This window comes from Natator depressus, chromosome 5 (genome assembly GCF_965152275.1).
Source record: "Natator depressus isolate rNatDep1 chromosome 5, rNatDep2.hap1, whole genome shotgun sequence".
In the NCBI taxonomy this organism is placed as follows: domain Eukaryota; kingdom Metazoa; phylum Chordata; order Testudines; family Cheloniidae; genus Natator; species Natator depressus.
Genome location: NC_134238.1, coordinates 43,991,277 through 44,010,723, shown reverse-complemented (window position 1 = coordinate 44,010,723; position 19,447 = coordinate 43,991,277). Strand labels below are relative to the sequence as shown.

Sequence of the window (19,447 nt, the reverse complement as noted above, 5' to 3'; positions counted from 1 at the left end):
AGAGTGGCAAACTATCAAGCCTTGTCTAAATATGACTGTCAAAGCTGTGCAAAGCTTAATTATTTTATTGAACAGCTCCCCAATTCTCATAACCAGCAATTTAAGGCCTTAGTCAATGAGGGCCAACTGGTGGCTAAAACATCTCTCCAGTCTGCACTCAATGCAGCTGACAGGGCAGCTCATTCTATCTCAATCGCCATTGTGATGAGATGGGCCTCATGGCTTCACCTATCCCTCTTCCCAAAGGTGGTCCAACTGACTGTGGAGGACCTCCCTTTTGAAGGGATGAAATTATTTGTCGATGAGACTGATGCCTCCCTCCAGACATTAAAAAATTCAAGGTCCACTCTTCGATCCCTCATGATCTGTACACCTGGGTAGAAAAGAAAGTACAGCACTCAGCCAGCATTCAAGCCTCTCTCATCGCAATACTCATCTCAATATTCATTTAAATATTCACAGAGATCTTGTGAACCCCAGAGGAAGAAGCCCAGGTTCCCAAACAGAAGATGTCGGGATCTCAGCAAATTTCCTCTCAACCCTCTCACCTCGAAGAGACAGTTTTGAAGGGTTGGTCGAGGTGCCCGTGGAACACTCTCCTCACTGCTGCATCACACTGGAAAACCCCACCCATCCCTTTGGCGACCATCTCACTCTATTCCTCAGCACCTGGGAACAGATAATCTCTGACAACTGGGTGCTGGAGATCATCTGGGATGGGTACTCCATCCATTTCTCCTCCTTCCTTCCTCCATGATGGTTTGTGGACAACTCTACTGGAAAAGGCCTAACAGAACTGTTTATGAATGTTTTGAATGAGAATAAAATAAAGCTTCAGGATGCTGCAGCCAAGGCTACAGCAGTGGCGTGAACCTGAGGGGAAGAAACAGTGGTGTCCAGGCAAGGATCCTTGCGCTGAGTTCAAAACCCTTTTTGTGTGCCTTGTGGCTGCCATTCCCTCAACTTGGTTGTGTCAGATACAGTGTCATCATCTTTAGAATCAGTATCTCTCTTCGGAGTACTGCAAAGGATATGTCTTGTTTTCAGCATCAGCTGTCAAGTGGAAGATCCTCATGGACAATGTTACAAATCTGACTGTGAAGCCGCTAAGTGACACTTGCTGGGAGAGCCACATTGACAGCATAAGGCCAGTGATGTACCAAATGACTGAGGGTTACAACGCCTTAATGGAACTGGTGCAGTTGAGTAAAGCTGAGGCCAGGATCTGACATGAGGCACAAAGCCTGGCAAACCAGATCATTGATTTCAAATTTCTGGTCTCAATTGTCATTTGGCACGATATTCTGTTCCAAGTAAATGTAAGCAAGGCATTACAAACTCAGTCCATGGACATCGTGACGGCTACTACTTTGATAAGAAGCTGTCTTGCTTTCGTTGTGGTCTACAGAGACAACGGATTCCAAGGAAATGTGGAAAACTTAGGAGTTGAGCCTGTCTTCAAGGAAACTCATATTTATCAGAAGAAAAGACAATTTGGTTACGAGGGCAGATATAAGGTAATGGTAAGCTTGGAAGAAAGATTAAAGAGGGAGTTTTTTACTCACTCGTTGAAACTGCTTGAATGTCCATCGAAGAAAAGTTTGGACAAGTGAAGCCTCACAAAAAGACCTGGGGTTTTTTGTATGACCTCAATAAGCTGCTGGCAGACAGGAAAACACTTGAACAATTTATATGGACCTTCACCAGACCCTGACACATGGGGAATATTTGGATGTCAATGATAAAGACCTCTGTCAAACTGGACAACATCTGCCACATTTTGCAACACAGGAAGCACTCTCCACTTCAAGTTCTCCAATTCATTTATGATGCAGAGCTGAAAGACACTTTTCCTAATGTCTGGATAGCTTTAAGGAGTCGTCTTACGCTGCTGGTCATAGTCGCAGGTGGTGAGCACTGTTCCCTGTAAGCTGTGCGCATGTGTGCTAGCCCAGACCCTAAACCCTGCGCACACAGTGAAACACCGTGTGCACAAAAATTTGCACAGAAGCAAAACAGTTTGCACAGAAGAAATTTTTTTGCGCACATGGCCTATCAAAAATTAGAGGGAACATTGGTGGTGAGTGCAGTTTTTCGAAGCTGAGGCTCATTAAAACATATCTTTTATCGACAGTGGCTGATGAGAAACTGACATCACTTGCTGTTTTGTCGCTTGAAAATGCCAGTGGCCAGTCTTTGGATCTCTCTGACTACTGTGCTTCAGTTTGTGAGGGCAAAGGTGGAAAAAAGCGACCTTTTGAACTAAAGGACTAGGGTTAACATTCTAAGGCTGTCACTTACTGTAACACTATTTAATACTGATCCACACAATATTGGTGCACAGTTCAATTTTTTTATGTTAATACATTTCAGTTATTCCTAAAATTTAAAAGTTTCTATAAGCTTAGAGGAAATGAATTTTTTTTATTTTCCTGTATGTGGCATTAATAAATTCAGATTTATGGATCCTAGCATGCAAATGTATTGTCTTTTATATGACAGGGATAAATCATGCACTTAAATTGTGCATCAAAGTCATGAAATGGGCTACAAATGCAATAAAAAATGAGGTATTGAAAAGTTTAACAAGTGGAGGGGAGGGCGCTGAAGATAATCCTCACCTGGGGTGCCATTTGGTCTAGGCCGGCCCTGAAGACACTTACAGGTGTTGTCATCTGGTGAAAAATATGAGAGTTGATAGAGCTTGTAACCGCTGTCAGCTCTTCACTAAGAGAAGTGCAGCAGTTACAATATATGCACCATAGGACTCATTAGTTATAAATTCTGCTTCTAGCCCTCTCTTGGTGAACTCAGTTGCCAAGTACTGTGCACCGGTGTGGACAAGAAGCTGCCATACTCAATTTATGGATAGGCAGCTGAATAAGACCATGCAAATGATCATGGGAACTTTAACAGCACCTCTATCGTAGCTTTCAGTATTAGCAAACATCGAACCTTCAGCCACTGAGAGAGAGCTGCAGCACAAGAACTTAACTGTGCCAAAGACTATCCAGAACTTCCCATTCAGCCAGGTTAACATACGTATGGATAACATACCCCAACAATACCTGAAATCGCAAAAATCACTATGGATCACATATGACTATCTCATGTCTCTGGATCCAGCCAGGGAATGGCAAAGTGTCTGGGTCTCATTTACCATTCCAAACAAGCACATTATTACTGACTCAACAAGCTGTCCTCCCACAGACTTTCGATCACACTGAACTGCACCTGAACAAACCATGAAAGGTGCAGCTATCCTTGATACATAAGTGGAAAACCAAAGACTCCCCTTTTTGTGACTGCAGAGAGACCATCCAAACCATTGAACACCTCATAAGCAAATCAGACAAGCTTAGAATGTACCCTAATGTGTTTGTCTTTACAAAAATCTGAGCTAGCTTGACCAAATTTGGGCAGATTTTCACAGAGGAGGAGGGACTTCAAAAGGCATATCTCTGACAGCCCAAGTCCCTGCTCCAAAGCATAGAAATGCTAGACCTTTCTTACGAAAAGTTCACTAGGTTTTGTTTTTTGCATGGACAAACAACATTTTCCCTCAGTCTTGTTCTCAGAAGCAGCTAAACAATTTTGGGTGAAATTTGCCAAAGAAATTGAGCTTGAGGCAGACACCTGATATGGAAATTATCAACCCAAATGTTTGGTTTCACAGTTTATAAGCAACTGAAAACAGAACTTAATAATAGGAGCTACCAGTCCCATCTCTAATTGTATGTGTAATTTGATATCCAGTTATATATAAATTAGGGCTGTCAGTCACGATTAACTCAAAACAAATTAACTATTAAAAAATAAATCATGATTAATCACAGTTTTAATCACACTGTTAAGCAATAAATAGAATATCAATTTAAATTATAAATATTTTGGATGTTTTTCTATATTTTTCAAATATATTGATTTCAGTTACAACACAGAATAAGTGTACAGTGCTCACTTTATAGTATTATTTTTTATTACAAATATTTGCCCTATAAAAAGATAAACCAAAGAAATAATATTTTTCAGTTCACCTCATACAACTACTATAGTGCAATCTCTTTATCATGAAAATGCAACTTAGTTTTTTTTACGTAACCACACTAAAAAACAAACCTATGTAAAACTTTAGAGCCTACAAGTCCACTCAGTCCTACTTCTTGCTCAGCCAGTCTCTAAGACAAATGAGTTTGTTTACATATATGGAAGATAATGCTGTTGTAGCCGGCATTGCAAGGTATTTGTGCCAGATATGCTAAACATTCATATGTCCCTTCGTGCTTCGGCTACCATTTCAGAGGACATGCTTCTATGCCGATGATGCTTGTTTAAAAAAAATGCAATAATTCAATTTGTGACTGAATTCCTTGGGGGAGAATTGTATGTCTTCTGCTCCATGGTTTTACCCGCATTCTGCTATATATTTCGTGTTATGGTAGTCTCAGATGATGATCCAGCATATGTTGTTCAAGTTAAGAACATTTTCATTGCAGATCTGACAAAACATAAAGAAGGTACCAATGTGAGATTTCTAAAGATAGCTATAGAACTTGACCCAAGGTTTAAGAATCTGAAGTGCATTCCAAAATCTGAGCGGGATGAGACATGGAACATGCTATCGGAAGTCTTAAAAGAGCAACACTCCAATTTGGAAACTACAGAACATGAGCCACCAAAAAAAGAAAATGTTCTGTTGGTGGCATCTGACTCAGATGATGAAAATAAATGTGCGTTGATCCACACTACTTTGGATCGTTATTGAGCAGAAGCTGTCATCAGCATGGAAGCATGTCCTCTGGAATAGTGGTCGAAGCGTGAAGGGGCATACAAATGTTTAGCATACCTAACATGTAAATACCTTGCAATGCTGGCTACAACAGTGCCATGGCAATGTCTGTTCTCACTTTCAGGTATCATTGTAAATAACAAGCCGGCAGCATTATCTTCCGTAAATGTAAACAGACTTGTTTATCTTAGCGATTGGCTGAACAAGAAGGAGGACTGAGCGGACTTGTAGGCTCTAAAGTTTTACATTGTTTTATTTTTGAGTGAAATTATGTAACAAAAATTCTACATTTGTAAGTTGCACTTTCACGACAGAGATTGCACTACAGTAGCTGTATGAGATGAATTGAAAACTGTTTGATTTCTCTCTTCGACAATGCAATTATTTGTAATCAAAAATAATATAAAGTGAGCACTGTACACTTTGCATTGTGTTGTAATTTAAATCAATATATTTGAAAATGTAGAAAAATCCAAAAATATTTAAATAATTTGTATTCTGTTTATTAGTGTGATTAAAACTGCGATTAATCGTGATTATTCTTTAATCTTGCAATAAATCAGAATTTTTCAATTGTTTGACAGCCCTAGTATAAATAAAAACATAAAAAGAAATTGCACACATTATATTGTGTAATAATATAAAAACTATAAATCTACCCTCTCCTCCCCAAGAATATCTTTGACTTCTGCATCTGCACTCTCCCCACTAATCCATCTCCCATTGGATTTATTTAACAGTCTGAACTTCTACGTAGCTTCTGAAAGCTGAGTCTTTATAACATTGATTTGCCAGAGAAACTTCACCCCTCACTCCCAAATGTGGGGCCCCATCACAGCAAATATATAAATAAATAAAAATGCTTGTCCAAAGCTCAGGATTGTTGAAATCCAGAAATGGATAACAAAGGATATCCTGATAATGTATTCCACAATGCACTTAGGAGAATTGGAGAGAATTTTTCAGCTATGGATAAATGTTTCACTTTGGATATGATATGCTGGTACATAGCTAGTTCCCATTGTTGTACTGAAAATACTATGCTGTTTTGTTTTTGTTTTTTGTCGACACACTTAATCCCGGCCTCTATCTAATCTGGAGACCTGCAAAGCCAGAATCCAGTTGAAATACTAAGTGTGTTTCACAGGGGAGTAAAGCTTCAGGACTATAAAGGGCCCTCACTCTGTGCCTTAACATAGCTAAATTGCTGCACTGCTTGCTTTAATTGCTGGGGAGGGGAGCATTTGAGAAGGCTGGGATTAGTACTGTGCAAATCCACCGGCCAAAACCTCCACATTTCAGATTGGAGGAGAAGGAAATATATGCTGTTGCAGCTGACCACATCAGCTACTCCCGATGGCTTGTAGTAGAAGTCATGCAGTGGATACAAACCAGCTACCTCAGGCATGTTGTGAGAACTCAGTTTCTCCTCTGGTGCTTGCATTACACAGAGTATGCAGCCCAGTCAGTTAAGTTATGTGCTCACTATCAGAGTTTCAGCCATGGGAAATAGACATCACAATGTATTTTGATTTTGTAACTCATTGTCTTACAGGCAGGAAAATTTACCTGCCAAAGTAGCCATACTGTATACCATATGCTGATGATGCTTGGTTTTCAGAAGTCATATTATGGTGTTCACGGTACAAATATAATTTCTTCTTGACATTAGAGAAAAATACAATTGGAGATAAAAACACCATTAGAAAGTTAGCACTTACCAACAGTTATATGACGGTATCTAAAATACTACTGTTTTCCCTCTATTTAGGATGCAAAATTGCTGTGGTGACTACCCTTTGTCATATAGGAAATAAAAATGAAGATGCTGAAATGTGTAAATATCTTAAACTTAATACTAACTCAGTCTTTTGATTTGTTGCAGTGAGTTCCCCAATGGATGAGGTGCTGGCTTCCTTGAAGCGTGGTAGTTTTCACCTAAGAAAGGTTGAGCAGAGAAATCTCCCTCCTTTCCCCGATGAAGATGACTGCAATAACATCTTGGCACAGATAAGGAAAGGGGTGAAACTGAAGAAGGTGCAGAAAGATGTTCTGAGAGAGTCGTTTACAATTCTGCCTGACACTGACCCTTTAACACGTAGCATCCATGAAGCACTGCGAAGAATTAAGGAGGCATCACCTGAATCAGAAGATGAAGAGGAGAGCTTGACTTGCACAGACTGGGAAAATTAACCTGTAAATTTCTTATATTTTTAAAAATTAAATTTTATTTTGTTGACACTTATTTAGGAATACCTCCTAAGCTTGGGCTAGAAAGTCTAGGGGACTTAGGAGTGTGCCTAAATCATCCAATATATATAAACTGGTAAAAATGTGAATATCTAATCTGAACCACTGGCATTTCAAAGGGAGTTAATTAAACTTCTTATAAGGGAAACATATTTCTGGACTGTTGCCAGAAATTTTTTTTGTAAACATTTTTTGCTAAACCAGTGACAAAAATTGTCCTCACAAAAAACCTACACCTCAGTATATTGACGAGACTGTACCTTATAAGATTGAAAAGGGCTTTCAGAAATAATAATGCAACAAAATCACTCTTGAATATACCCCTACATTTACTAATGTCAAATGTTTTCTAATTGCTTCTGATGTGTAAAAATCCAGTGTATTTCCCGCTTGAAGCTAAATAATTACAAGTCAAAGAAGATTAGATTTGACTACTAAGCATATTGAAATCTTGTTGACTACCCTGTCTGTCTGTCTTTTTGGTGGCTGGCTTTTTGATAGCTTTCTTTCAGATCTGTGAACGGTCTGATTAGATTTCTAAACCATAAACAGTAAATATGCCGGTATAATTTACACCTCTGCTACGCATAAAATACCCCACAAATTTCCAGGCGTTATAGTTAGATGTGATACAAGAACAGAACTTAGACTTAAGATAGCTAGTTTTAATGAGTTCAGAACAATGTAGAAATAGCCAAGGAATTTTAGTTTTCAAGATTGTGGTGGTAGTCAAAAGACACAGATTCTTCTGTGCTACTCCTATGAACTGGACTGACAGAGTGCTGTATTTCTGGAGCAAATCTGCTGATAGAACATGGCCATATTTAAATATAAATAAAAGGTTCAAATAAACATATTTGTAAGTAAATAAAAATGTAAATCTAGATCAAGGAGAAAGGCACAAGGATCTCTAAAGAACTTACTTCACAAACTTTCTAAGAAATGGACTCTCACAAGGTGTATAGTGAGTTAAAGGGAATAAATAATGCATATTCAAATTACATATCGTGGTAGCAAAAGACACCCCATTTGTATGTTAATAATTAAGCAGTAATGCATTCCAGGGATTGAGAGCTTTTGGGACACTGCCACAGCTGGGAAATGACATTTAGTGCAAGTACCACAGGTATTAAAAAGGGATGGTAGCCCAGCAAAACAACCAACCTGTAGAATTTTACTGTGATGACAAATCTTTATTAAATTAAAGCCAATTTAATTTCCTATTCTAAATTTTAAAAAAGGAAAATAGTTACCTGACACCTGCCTCAAAACTATTATTAACTTCACAATGCTTGCAGGTTTGGGTCCCTCATGATTTCCTATGGCCATTGTTATGATCAAAGATGATGATATGGGCTGAATTGCTTTTTTAGTGTGTTTATTCTTCTGTCACTCTTCTTAGACATTTGACCAAACCTGTTTCAGTGATTTGGTTTTATGTAATTGTTTTGTAAGCCTAATTGTGTCTCTTTGAATCTTGTTTTCCTCTTGGGAAGAATACCCTTTAATACCTCAGGATATTGTGAACTTTTTGCTTTCCTCAGAATCCTTCCCTTTTTTTTTAATCTGAGGTATTGATAGGGCACCAGTTGCCATCATCTTTTGTAAGCTAATGTTATCTGAACCTTAAATACTCTCACCATGAGAGTATACTTTTATGGTCCTTTCCCTTGTTAAGGACACAGTCCTGCCAAATGCTGAGTTTTCAACTTCTACTGAAATCAGTAAGTTGAAGGTGCTTAGAATTTTATGGAATTTGGACTCTAAGTTCTGTAGAGATTTATACACACATTTGGCATTTGCATTCTACCCCCCTCCAAACTCTGTTATCATAAAAATACTTCAGTGGGGTGTAATTGTTTAACTGACAGTTTTTTGATACATTTGTAATGGTTTGTGTTTAAAAACAAACTAACTTACAAAAACTAGGCTATGCTGAGGAATTGTATGAACTAATCTGATTTCACGAGCAATAGACTGAAACATATATAACACTATTCTTCTGAATTACTGTTGTTTTCACAGATATGACCCTACTTGATTCAATGTATAAATTGATTTAACAGAATTAATTACATAGTACTTTAAATAATGGTCTACTGCAGAAATTTCAGAGCATGTTTTGTAGTACAAGGAAATCAGTTTAATGCCAGGACCTGTTAAAAGGATGACATTGTTGATTAAAATTACATCTCTGGGGCAAAATACATTACAAGAAGGTATTTTATACTGCAAATGGGAATACATTGTGTACTGGCAGATATTATAAAAAATCATCTTCACTTAAATCTGTATAAGCTAAATTTTATACTGTAATTAATATAGTACAAATAATACAGTAAAAAATAAGCTTTAAGGCTAAATCTGAGCCCTGGTTTACACGGGGAGGTGCGGGCGGGAATCGATGTAAGATACGCAGCTTCAGCTACGAGAATAGCGTAACTGAAGTTGATGTACCTAGATCGACTTACCTCGGTGTGTTCATGCCAGTGAATCGACTGCTGCCGCTCCCCCGTCGACTCCGCTTGTGCCTCTTGCGGCACTGGAATTCCGAAGTCGACGGGAGAGAGCTCGGGGATCGATTTATCACATCTAGACTAGACACAATAAATCGACCCCCCGATACATCAATCGCTACCTGCCGATCTGGTGGGTAGTGTAGACCTACCCTGATACTTTCTCTATTTCAAACATATAAACTATATTTAAATTAATACACTACATGGTAAAGAAAAGAATTAACTAAAAGGGAAAATAAGCAATGAATGAATGACTAACAGTTTAAGGGATTTCCCTTTATAACTGCAGTCTGAGGATAAAACAATTTTAAAAGAATCACCCTCACTAAAAAAAAAAATTCGGTCCATGATAAATTGAAATAAAATCTGGGCTGACTTGGTAGAAAGGTGTCCCTTTGGTTGATCTTGGGGATGTCTCTTCCTTATAATATAAGGAAGATGGTAAAATTGTTTGTGAATGCTTTGTTTCCTCGAATACGGATAACTTAGTTATAACTCCAAATAGCAGTAAAGATTTGGGGCGAAAAAAGTATAGTGGATGTGTAACAATTAGAACTGTAGATTTAATCACAGTTAACTCATGCGATTAACTCAAAAAAATTAATCGCGATTAAAAAAAATTAGTTGCAATTAATCGCACTGTTAAACAATAGAATACCAATTGAAATTTATTAAATATTTGTGGATGTTCTTCTACATTTTCAAATATATTGATTTCAGTTACACCACAGAATACAAAGTGTACAATGCCCACTTTATATTATTTTTTATTACAAATACTTGCATTGTAAAAATGAAACAAAAGAAATAGTATTTTTCAATTCACCTCATACAAGTACTGTAGTGCAATCTCTTTATCATGAAAGTGCAACTTACAAATGTAGGGGGGTTTGTTACATAGCTGCACCCAGAAACAAAACAATGTAAAACTCTAGAGCCTACAAGTCCACCTAGTCCCACTTCTTGTTCAGCCAATTGCTAAGAGAAAAAAGTTTGTTTACATTTATGGGAGATAATGCTGCCCACTTCTTAATTACAATGTTAGCTGAAAGTGAGAACAGGCGTTCGCATGGTACTGTTATAGCTGGCATCGCAAGATATTTACATGCCAGATGCGCTAAAGATTGATATGCCTCTTCATGCTCTGGCCATCGTTCCAGAGGACATGCTTCCATGTTGATGATGCTTGTTTAAAAAAAAAAAAAAGTGTTAATTAAATTTGTGACTGAACTCCTTGGAGGAGAATTTTATGTCTCCTGCTCCATGGTTTTACCCACATTCTGCCATATGTTTCATGTTATATCAGTCTTGGATGATGACCCAGCACATGTTCTTCATTTTAAGAACACTTTCACTGCAAATTTGACAAAATGCAAAGAAGATACCAATGTGAAATTTCTAAATATAGCTACAGCGCTTGACCCAAGATTTAAGAATCTGAAGTGCCTTCCAAAATCTGAGAGGAACGAGGTGTGGAGCATGCTTTCAGAAGTCTTAAGAGCCACACTGATGCGGAACTACAGAATCCAAACCACCAAAAAAGAAAATCTACCTTCTGCTGGTTGCATCTGACTTAGATTATGAAAATGAACATGCGGCAGTCCACACTGCTTTGGATTGTTATCATGCAGAACCCGTCATCAGCATGGACGCATGTCCTCTGGAATAATGGTTGAAGCATCAAGGGACATTTGAATCTTTGGCGCATCTGGCATGTAAATACCTTGCAACGCTGGCCAAAACAGTGCCATGCAAACACTTGTTCTCACTTGCAGGTGACATTGTAAACAAGAAGCAGGCAGCATTATCTTCTGCAAATGTAAACGAAGTTGTTTGTCTGAGTGATTGCCTGAACAAGTAGGACTGATTGGACTTGTAGGGTGTAAGTTCAACTTTCATCATAAAGAGATTGCACTACAGTACTTGTATTAGGTGAATTGAAAAATACTATTTTTTGTTTTTTACAGTGCAGATATTTGTAATAAAATACATATAAATTGAGCACTGTACACTTTGTATTCTGTGTTGTAATTGAAATCAATATATTTGTAAATGTCAAAAACATTCACAAATATTTAAATAAATGGTATTCTATTATTAACAGTGTGATTAATCATGATTAATTTTTTTAATTGCTTGACAGCCCTAGTAACAATGTTTTATAAGTACTTCATAGGGTGCTCTGTGTAATATATATTGATCCTAATTTATTACTCATATAGAGTCTTAAAAATGCATGTGTTTTCAAACAAAGACTAAGTCCTTATCCCAAGGAGCTTATAAAATAGGGTATGATAAAATATAAGGGTGACTTATTTGGGAGCTGTGGAGAGGGTGGCGTGAAAGGAGTATTCCTTTTTTCTTGAATTTTGAGGGAAAACTAGCATTTATACAAGTTTTAAAAGAGGAAGCATGTGAAGTGTAAAACTGAGAATTTAAAGTGGAATGTTCGGTTTCTCTGCCAGTTTTAAAATGTAGTGTTCATCTCAGACTAACTCACTAAGAGGGGAGTTGAAACTTCCATTTCTTATTCATATTTTCTTTGTCTTCAAATAATTACCTGTTTCTAAGACCTTAAATCACACAAACTGTCCCTTTAAAAAAAAAGTCCCCCTTGCACTTTCTGAAGCACTTAATTTATACTTCCTTGCATTGAGTATAATCCTCTGTTAATTGTACGCTTATGCCATAATGAAAGGCAAAGGTGGAATATCGATGCACTATTTTAAGCATTTTAGCAACCCTTGTATACTTTCACAAGAACTTATTTTAGAAGTTCTATAGATGAGATTGTAATTTGAAAAATAGTTATAAATATACAGAATGAAACAACACATGAAAGATTAAATCTGGTCTGTCAGAGGTTCCAACTACGTTATGTGAATTAGCTTCTGAAACTAAATTTTTTCCATTGATGTCTTCCCTATAATTTCTAAATCTCACAAGACAATACATGAGTCAGCTGCATTCATTTGAATCACTACCAGAAGATGCAGTGGCACACAGAAAATTGTTGATGCTCAGAAAATAGCCAGTTGGAAGTTTTAGATCCTTTATACTTTTAAGATTGCATAGTCTCTGTTAAAGAAGTTTGTTTTGACTTCAGTCATCAATCAAATGCTGTAATAACATAAGAGCCCAGATTCTCAACTGAGACCAAGGAATGCCCAGAGCAACTCAGCGAAGAGGTGACTGTAAGATTTTTCTAGATACTTTGATTTTGGGCCAGCTATGTGACAGTGCAGTCCCCTGTAGCAATTTAGAGCAACCTGAGAGTGCTCTAACTTGTATTGGCTGCCAATAACCCCAAGAGGGCACAGTGGAGGCCTGGTTGTGCCCCACACACTGGTTGCTGGGATTGGTAGGAGCCATTCTGATGGCTCTAAAACACTGGAATTAGTGAGAATCTAAGGGTTTAGAAATGCTGCTTAATGTATTTAATGGAGGGGATTTGTACAGTTGAGATTAAATTATGTTTTTCAGTTATTCTTTTTGTTTTTTTTTTACACAGGTGACTAGCAGCCACTGAAGCAAGGAAAAAAAACAACAAAAAAATAACCCACAGCTGGAGATCAATCTTCCTCTTCATTTCAGAAAATTAAAAGCCAGCAATTTTGACCATCAGCTGCATAGTAGAAAAAAGGCTTCCTTTGGCAAATGATTGAGTATGTGAAAAAACGTGAAACACTGATTTTTTTCAGATTATTTTTTATTCATTCCACAAGTGCAAGGTTGGACAAAAAGCTAAGTTGTTTAATTATGCATTTTATATAACTGTAATGAGAAAAGGGTCTTCAGGATGTTTTCTCAGTTCTTTAAGCACTTTTTACATTTGTGTTAGTATATATGGCCAGTTAAGTGAGGGAACATTTTAAGTGGGAAGAATGCTGCATTGATAAAGCTACCAGGGGATGCAGTTAAAACATCAGGACAGCTATGAAACCTACTTGTCAGTGCACTGAAAATATCATCTGCTTGAAAAACAAATTTAATAGCTGTTCCACAATAGCTAAAATTCAGATAGAGATGCAAGTAAGATCTCTTTAGTTATTCTTCTCACTGCAAAGAAATGTGTTAGTATGAAAAATAAGAACAACAAATGACTGTACAGTCTAATAAGTACCATAACAGTGGAATACATGTATTTAAGAATGTATGTGTTTACAATATGGTACACTTAACATGGCATATTACAGCACCTTTTTAGAAGGTCAGATATAATTTTACACCCTACATTTTAAAAGTAGATTTTCCATGCTCTTTTAAACAGTAATATTTAGGTGAGATGAACTGAGTTAATAGTTATACCATACATACAAACTTGATATAAGAAGCAATATTTTGTAATTTGATACTTAAAATTATTTTTCTCTGTTAGCTTGACCTGTTCTTGTTTGATTACTGTAAGTAACCTTCTTTACTTTCTTATTTAAGGAGAGTGCAGTACTTAAACATATTAACACCAGTTATGAAAGTTATGCTTCTCTGTTAATTGTTAGTATTTCCTTTAGTAGCTACAAAAAATTGTACATCATACCTAACAGCCTGTTTTGCTGAAAACTACACTTTTATTGCTCGCTGTATGTGTCTCTAAAGGGGGGGAGAGTACAATTTTCAATACAGCGAGAACTTAAAAAGAAATAATCCTAAACTGCATGACTAATAGCTGCGGGCAGCTAGTTTTATAATGCCAGAGTACTTAAAAGTACATCTTATACAGAGTAATAAGTAATCTTGTACCATGTTAAAGGCTCCATGTAATGTTTGTTAGTTGAGAAATGCTCAAATTCTATGAAAGTCTTGACCAGCATTTTATTTTCATTAAAATTTTATGTACTGTTTGAGAGACACGCCACCCCTTTCCTTTTACAAAATTATTTTTGTGTTCAGTATTCATTTTATGAAGGACAAATTACTGTACTCATTTTCATTTAGAAGCAGATTCATGAATTGCTATTGTTGTGTAATGGAGTACATATTCCTCTTAAACTTTTATATCAGTTCTTCTTAAAATTGTTGTGGGAGCAAGAATATTTACCTTGGCAATAGGTTATATAATCAAAATGAACCTCAGATCTTGGAACATTTAGGCTGTTTTACAATGATTGTCCTAAATAATAAAGATCTGTCATGTTTTGAAAGATAATTTGCCACTCTATACTTGGCATTGATAGGCATTTTTCTTGATTTTTTTTTTTTTTGCCTTATTTATAATGTTTAGTGAAACATTTTCATTTTCAAAAGGAATGCTTATGAGCAGCATTTTTCAGAAATGATACCAGTTTTGCTCCAGGTATCAGCTTTTGGGGCAGCATCTTTCTTGGACAGAGCATCAGTTCTATGACACATCCATCATTAGCTTGTCAAGGACCTGACAACCTAAGTTCTTCCCAGTTTATTTCTATGGTTTTACATCTAACTAATAATTTCAAAATGTATCATGTGTAATCATTTAGCATAGATCATAAATGTAAGTAGTTTGTGTGCCTATGGTGTACAGGCATCCATATTCCAGATTACATTACACTATAAACTGGGTCCAGTGCATGAATTTTTAGCTGTAGCACAAAACAGAAGTATCTGCAAATTACGATAATATAGTGTATGTCAGTGGTTCTCAAACTAGGGCCGTCGCTTGTTCAGGGAAAGTCCCTGGTGGGCCGGGCCGGTTTGTTTACCTGCTGCGTCCGCAGGTTCAGCTGATCGTGGCTCCCACTGGCCGTGGTTCGCGGCTTCAGGCCAATGGGGGCTGCGGGAAGCGGCGCGGGCCAAGGGATGTGCTGGCCGCCCTTCCTGCAGCTCCTGTTGGCCTGGAGCTGCGAACCACGGGCAGTGGGAGCCGTGATTGGCCGAACCTGGGGATGTGGCAGGTAAACAAACCGGCCCGGCCCGGCCCGGCCCGCCGGGGCTTTCCCTGAACAAGCGGTGGCCCTAGTTTGAGAACCACTGGTGTATGTGAAGCTGAGCGCTAGACCAACAGCAATGGTGGGACATCAAGTATGTCTAGTTTTTCTTGCTGCAAGAAACCAAACTGCAGATTGGACAGTGTGCATAAAACATTGGCAAAACTTTTGAGTTGGGGGGGTGAATAGTGTAATTTGAAAAACAGGAATAATGTTCCTTCCCCTTGCACTAAATTTATTATCCACAAATTTATCACTATATAGGGAGATGTTTAAATAGCTCTTTACTGTGTTGTACTACAGAGTTCTAAGGTTTATCTACATATGATTTGTCAACTTTGCATTGAAAACTTGTTCATGATTAAGAATAAACCTGTCCTTGATACACAGATATTTAGTTAAAATATTAGATTCCTGACTGAGTCTGTATACATTGCTTATTCATAGGAATATCATATTTTATGCACATGCACACAAAAGATAGCTGCTGTGCTGAGCATAACAGTTTATATCAAATTCAAACTGCAACTTTAAAAGGGAAAGATGGGGTGTGTTATCTACAGCATATTAAAAATCAGGTTTTAATCTAAAGTAGTTACTGGATGTCACAGTTTCAAACAGTTATTCAATTTAATAGCCATTTACAATTCCATGCATAAAAATACTCCCAGTGCTTTTAGATAATGATTTATACTGGTATTGCAAAAGAAGTTATATGGGGAAAGTCCAATTACTTTCACAAGAGTTAGAGAAATTATGACAATCCTTGCTAGTCTGGCACATCTGTGACTGACAGTAAGTTTATTGAATAGCTCTGCACTTGAGATACCATGGCAAACATCACTATGGGGATAGCATTAATACTTACATGTGTACAAGAGGAAAAAAAGCTTTCACATAAAATGATCACTAGAGATTTTCAGTATTTGCTCTTCATGGATGCACTACATCATTTCGCTGAATTGTTCTTTTTCTAGCCACTGATCTTCAACAATTTCTCATCTTTTGCGCATTCTACATTCCAGGAAAACTTGCTTGTTTATTCAAAATAGAGCAGTTTGGTAGTGAAATGGGTTCACTGAGGTAAGGAATTGGAATTTCCCAATCTGAAATACATATAAATTCAGGAAGCATGAGTATATACTGTACTTTGGGGACTGAGAATTTATCAGTGAGAAAAAGGAATTAAAACGGTTTATTTCTATTAGAGCAACCAAAAATGAAAAGTAAAGAATAGTCTTTTGATCAGGAATGGGATTAGCATTTATTTGAATTTCTGTACCTCCCTCACTGTGGTCCCAAAATCCATTAAAAATGACTAACATTCTTATTTTATTCACTTTTACATATTATGTTTGCATATTTTGAGTGGGATTTAGTTTTTAAGCATAGATGAAAGTTTTGTTTCTCTTTTAAATGTTACTTTTAAGATTTCTTTAAAAAGTTTAGCAGCCTGTATTCTACAACACGTAGCTGTAAAATAAGTAAACTTGATCCGATATTGTGGTGTTCAATGGCTGCATCAGGGACTTTGGGTTCAATAGACTTCATCAGATTCTTTGTAAAGAGTCACTTTGCCTTTCAGCATTATATTCTGTAAAGTCAAAAATCTTCAAACTATGAGCGGTTCTTTATTGAAATGCAACCAATTGAGACGAGGAAGCAGAAACTTCCATTAGTTAATGTTCTCTTTTATTCCCTTCGTTGCACTGAATTTAAAGACTGTAACTGTAAATTAAGGTTACTTGCAGTTTAAGCAGCTGTTTTCATTGTAATACTTATGTACTTACTTTACCTGTGTTATTTCTGGTAATGATCCCGTAAGCATGAAGCAAGATACTGTGTATAATGTTAGAGAATCGATATGCTACAGCCAAGCAAGGCTTATTGTAAAGAGAAGCAGTAAGATCTGGAAGTATCTTACTGAGAGAGCATGTTGCATTTGCTGAATGCTATTGGAGTATATGGGAAAGTAGGTTCATTCTAAAAAGTGCTCTTTGGTATAGTGAAGCACATTGACCTGTCTTGCTAGCTAATGCTGTGTAAAATACAGAAGTGGCTGTTTTTATCCTATAAATATACTGTAATTTAAAATTTTCCTACAAAATGAATTTATATTTAATTGCTGCCTAAAACATCATGTATTAAAGGTTAGAATTTTTAGGAGGGGGCTGGGTATGCCAGTGTATTTTGGGGAGAGGGGGGTGGTGTTGTGTATATTATTCTTTGCACTGCCCATTCAGTTACAACTTCGTCCAAAATTCCTGGCTTTGACCATGGTGAATCTGCAACTTGGGATTTACATAACTTTATTGTAATTCACATCTCCTAAAACCTGTGTCCTTGGGCCTTATAATATTACCAAAATGGTCTTCCTTCCCTTCCCCTCTGTGGATTCTCAGATATCTTTAAATATGGACCAGGACCAATTTGTGACTTTATTGGACCTATAATTATGTGAATGAGGAAAGACTGCCTACAGCTGATAGAAAAGACCAAGCTGGGGGTGTCTGTTAAAAGAAAAACCTTGACTGGGCACATATTGCTCGTTTATTATCTCAGTGGGTAGGGTCCCAACTAATATGAAGCACAGCATCAAGTTTTTAAATAATTCATCATGGCTTTTATTCAAGTTGTGCTTGGTAATTCAAAGGTTCCACAGTAATTAATTAACCGGTAGAGTTGCTTGATTTTCAAGTCTTCACATCCATTGGAAGATACTTTTCACCCTCATGAATTGTGGAGAGGTATGTGATTAGAGACAGACTCACTGTGACCTCTCCATACATGTTTCTGTGGTTGCTGCCTACTTTACAAGCTATCTTATGTATTTCTAAGTGCAGAGCCACAAAGTTAGTGACATGCAGAAAGCTGCAGATTTGCATGAATAAAGGGTTAATAAACTGACACGTTCTGACTTTGGTTGAATAAATCAGAAATAATCAAATGGAAAACTGATTCACCATCCACTAGCTTTGTGCAATATTATGAATAGAATCAAACACTAGCACATTGTGCTTGGCTTTAAGAAAGTCTTTAACACAATTATATTTAAATGGACATTTTAAATGCACATTGTATTATAAAACTACTCCTGCAAATTTACAATACCTAATAATGCTCAATGTTCTAAAGTATTAAGCAACAAGTGTAAAAAATAAAAACTAAGTGAGCATTTCTAGCAATACCTGAAAACTAAAAAGAAAAAAAATATTGGTTTGACTGTTTGCCTTTTGCTCTCTTTCTTTAGTACAGCTTTTCTGTAATTATTATTATTCTGTGTATTTCATGTTTTTACTATCATGACTTCAAAGTTAAACCTGTACACAAAGTACCAAATCACCTTTTTCTTGTACATGCGATGTAACAACATACTCACAGTTTTGGTGCTTAAAAATGATTTTTTTTCTTTAATAAAGGATATTTATTTGAACACTTGTTTGATCTGAGATTGTATCTCCTCCACTTTTTAAAACAATCAACACCATTTAGTTCCCAAGATGATAATTATTTTTATGAAACATTATCCTTCCATTTCTATAGCATTCTTAACTGCTGATGGCAAAATTTAACACTTAGAAGTACCTAACTTCAGCACAGGTGTAAGTCAGGCTGCTGACATGCTAAATTCCTGAGTGTTTGTATTATCACTACACTGTTGCATCAGTGGACAATTATTAATGGTTGGTAAAGAGACACTGAAAAATTCTGCATTTATTTATGCATCCCTTTATGGAACTAGGTAGCATCTACATCTTATTGTGGAACCAGAACAAGCCTCCAGCTGCAATTTACTTGGTTTAAAAAGACTTGAGTTAGAATTAAAATAGACTCAAATACAAAAATGAGTTTTTAGGATTTCTATACAGTTTGCCTTTGCTTATTGGAATATGTACAATATAATCTTCCAGAAACAACTAAGAGACCAGATAAGTCTGTATTATGAGTATGGACTGCCTACCTATCTCTAATGTCTTTGCTATTCC

At 36.8% G+C, this 19,447-nt stretch overlaps 1 protein-coding gene across 1 annotated transcript in view; it reads left to right on the top strand.

The window, feature by feature from the left end:
• The window catches only part of JMY (junction mediating and regulatory protein, p53 cofactor), a 127,078-nt gene extending 111,691 nt beyond the window's left edge, over positions 1-15,387 (top strand). The window contains exons 10-11 of the mRNA XM_074952671.1: positions 6,675-6,985; positions 13,070-15,387. Coding sequence (XP_074808772.1) covers positions 6,675-6,982 — 308 coding nt within the window. The 3' untranslated portion in view covers positions 6,983-6,985; positions 13,070-15,387. The remainder of the gene's footprint in view (positions 1-6,674; positions 6,986-13,069) is intronic.
• Positions 15,388-19,447: the final 4,060 nt, after the last annotated feature.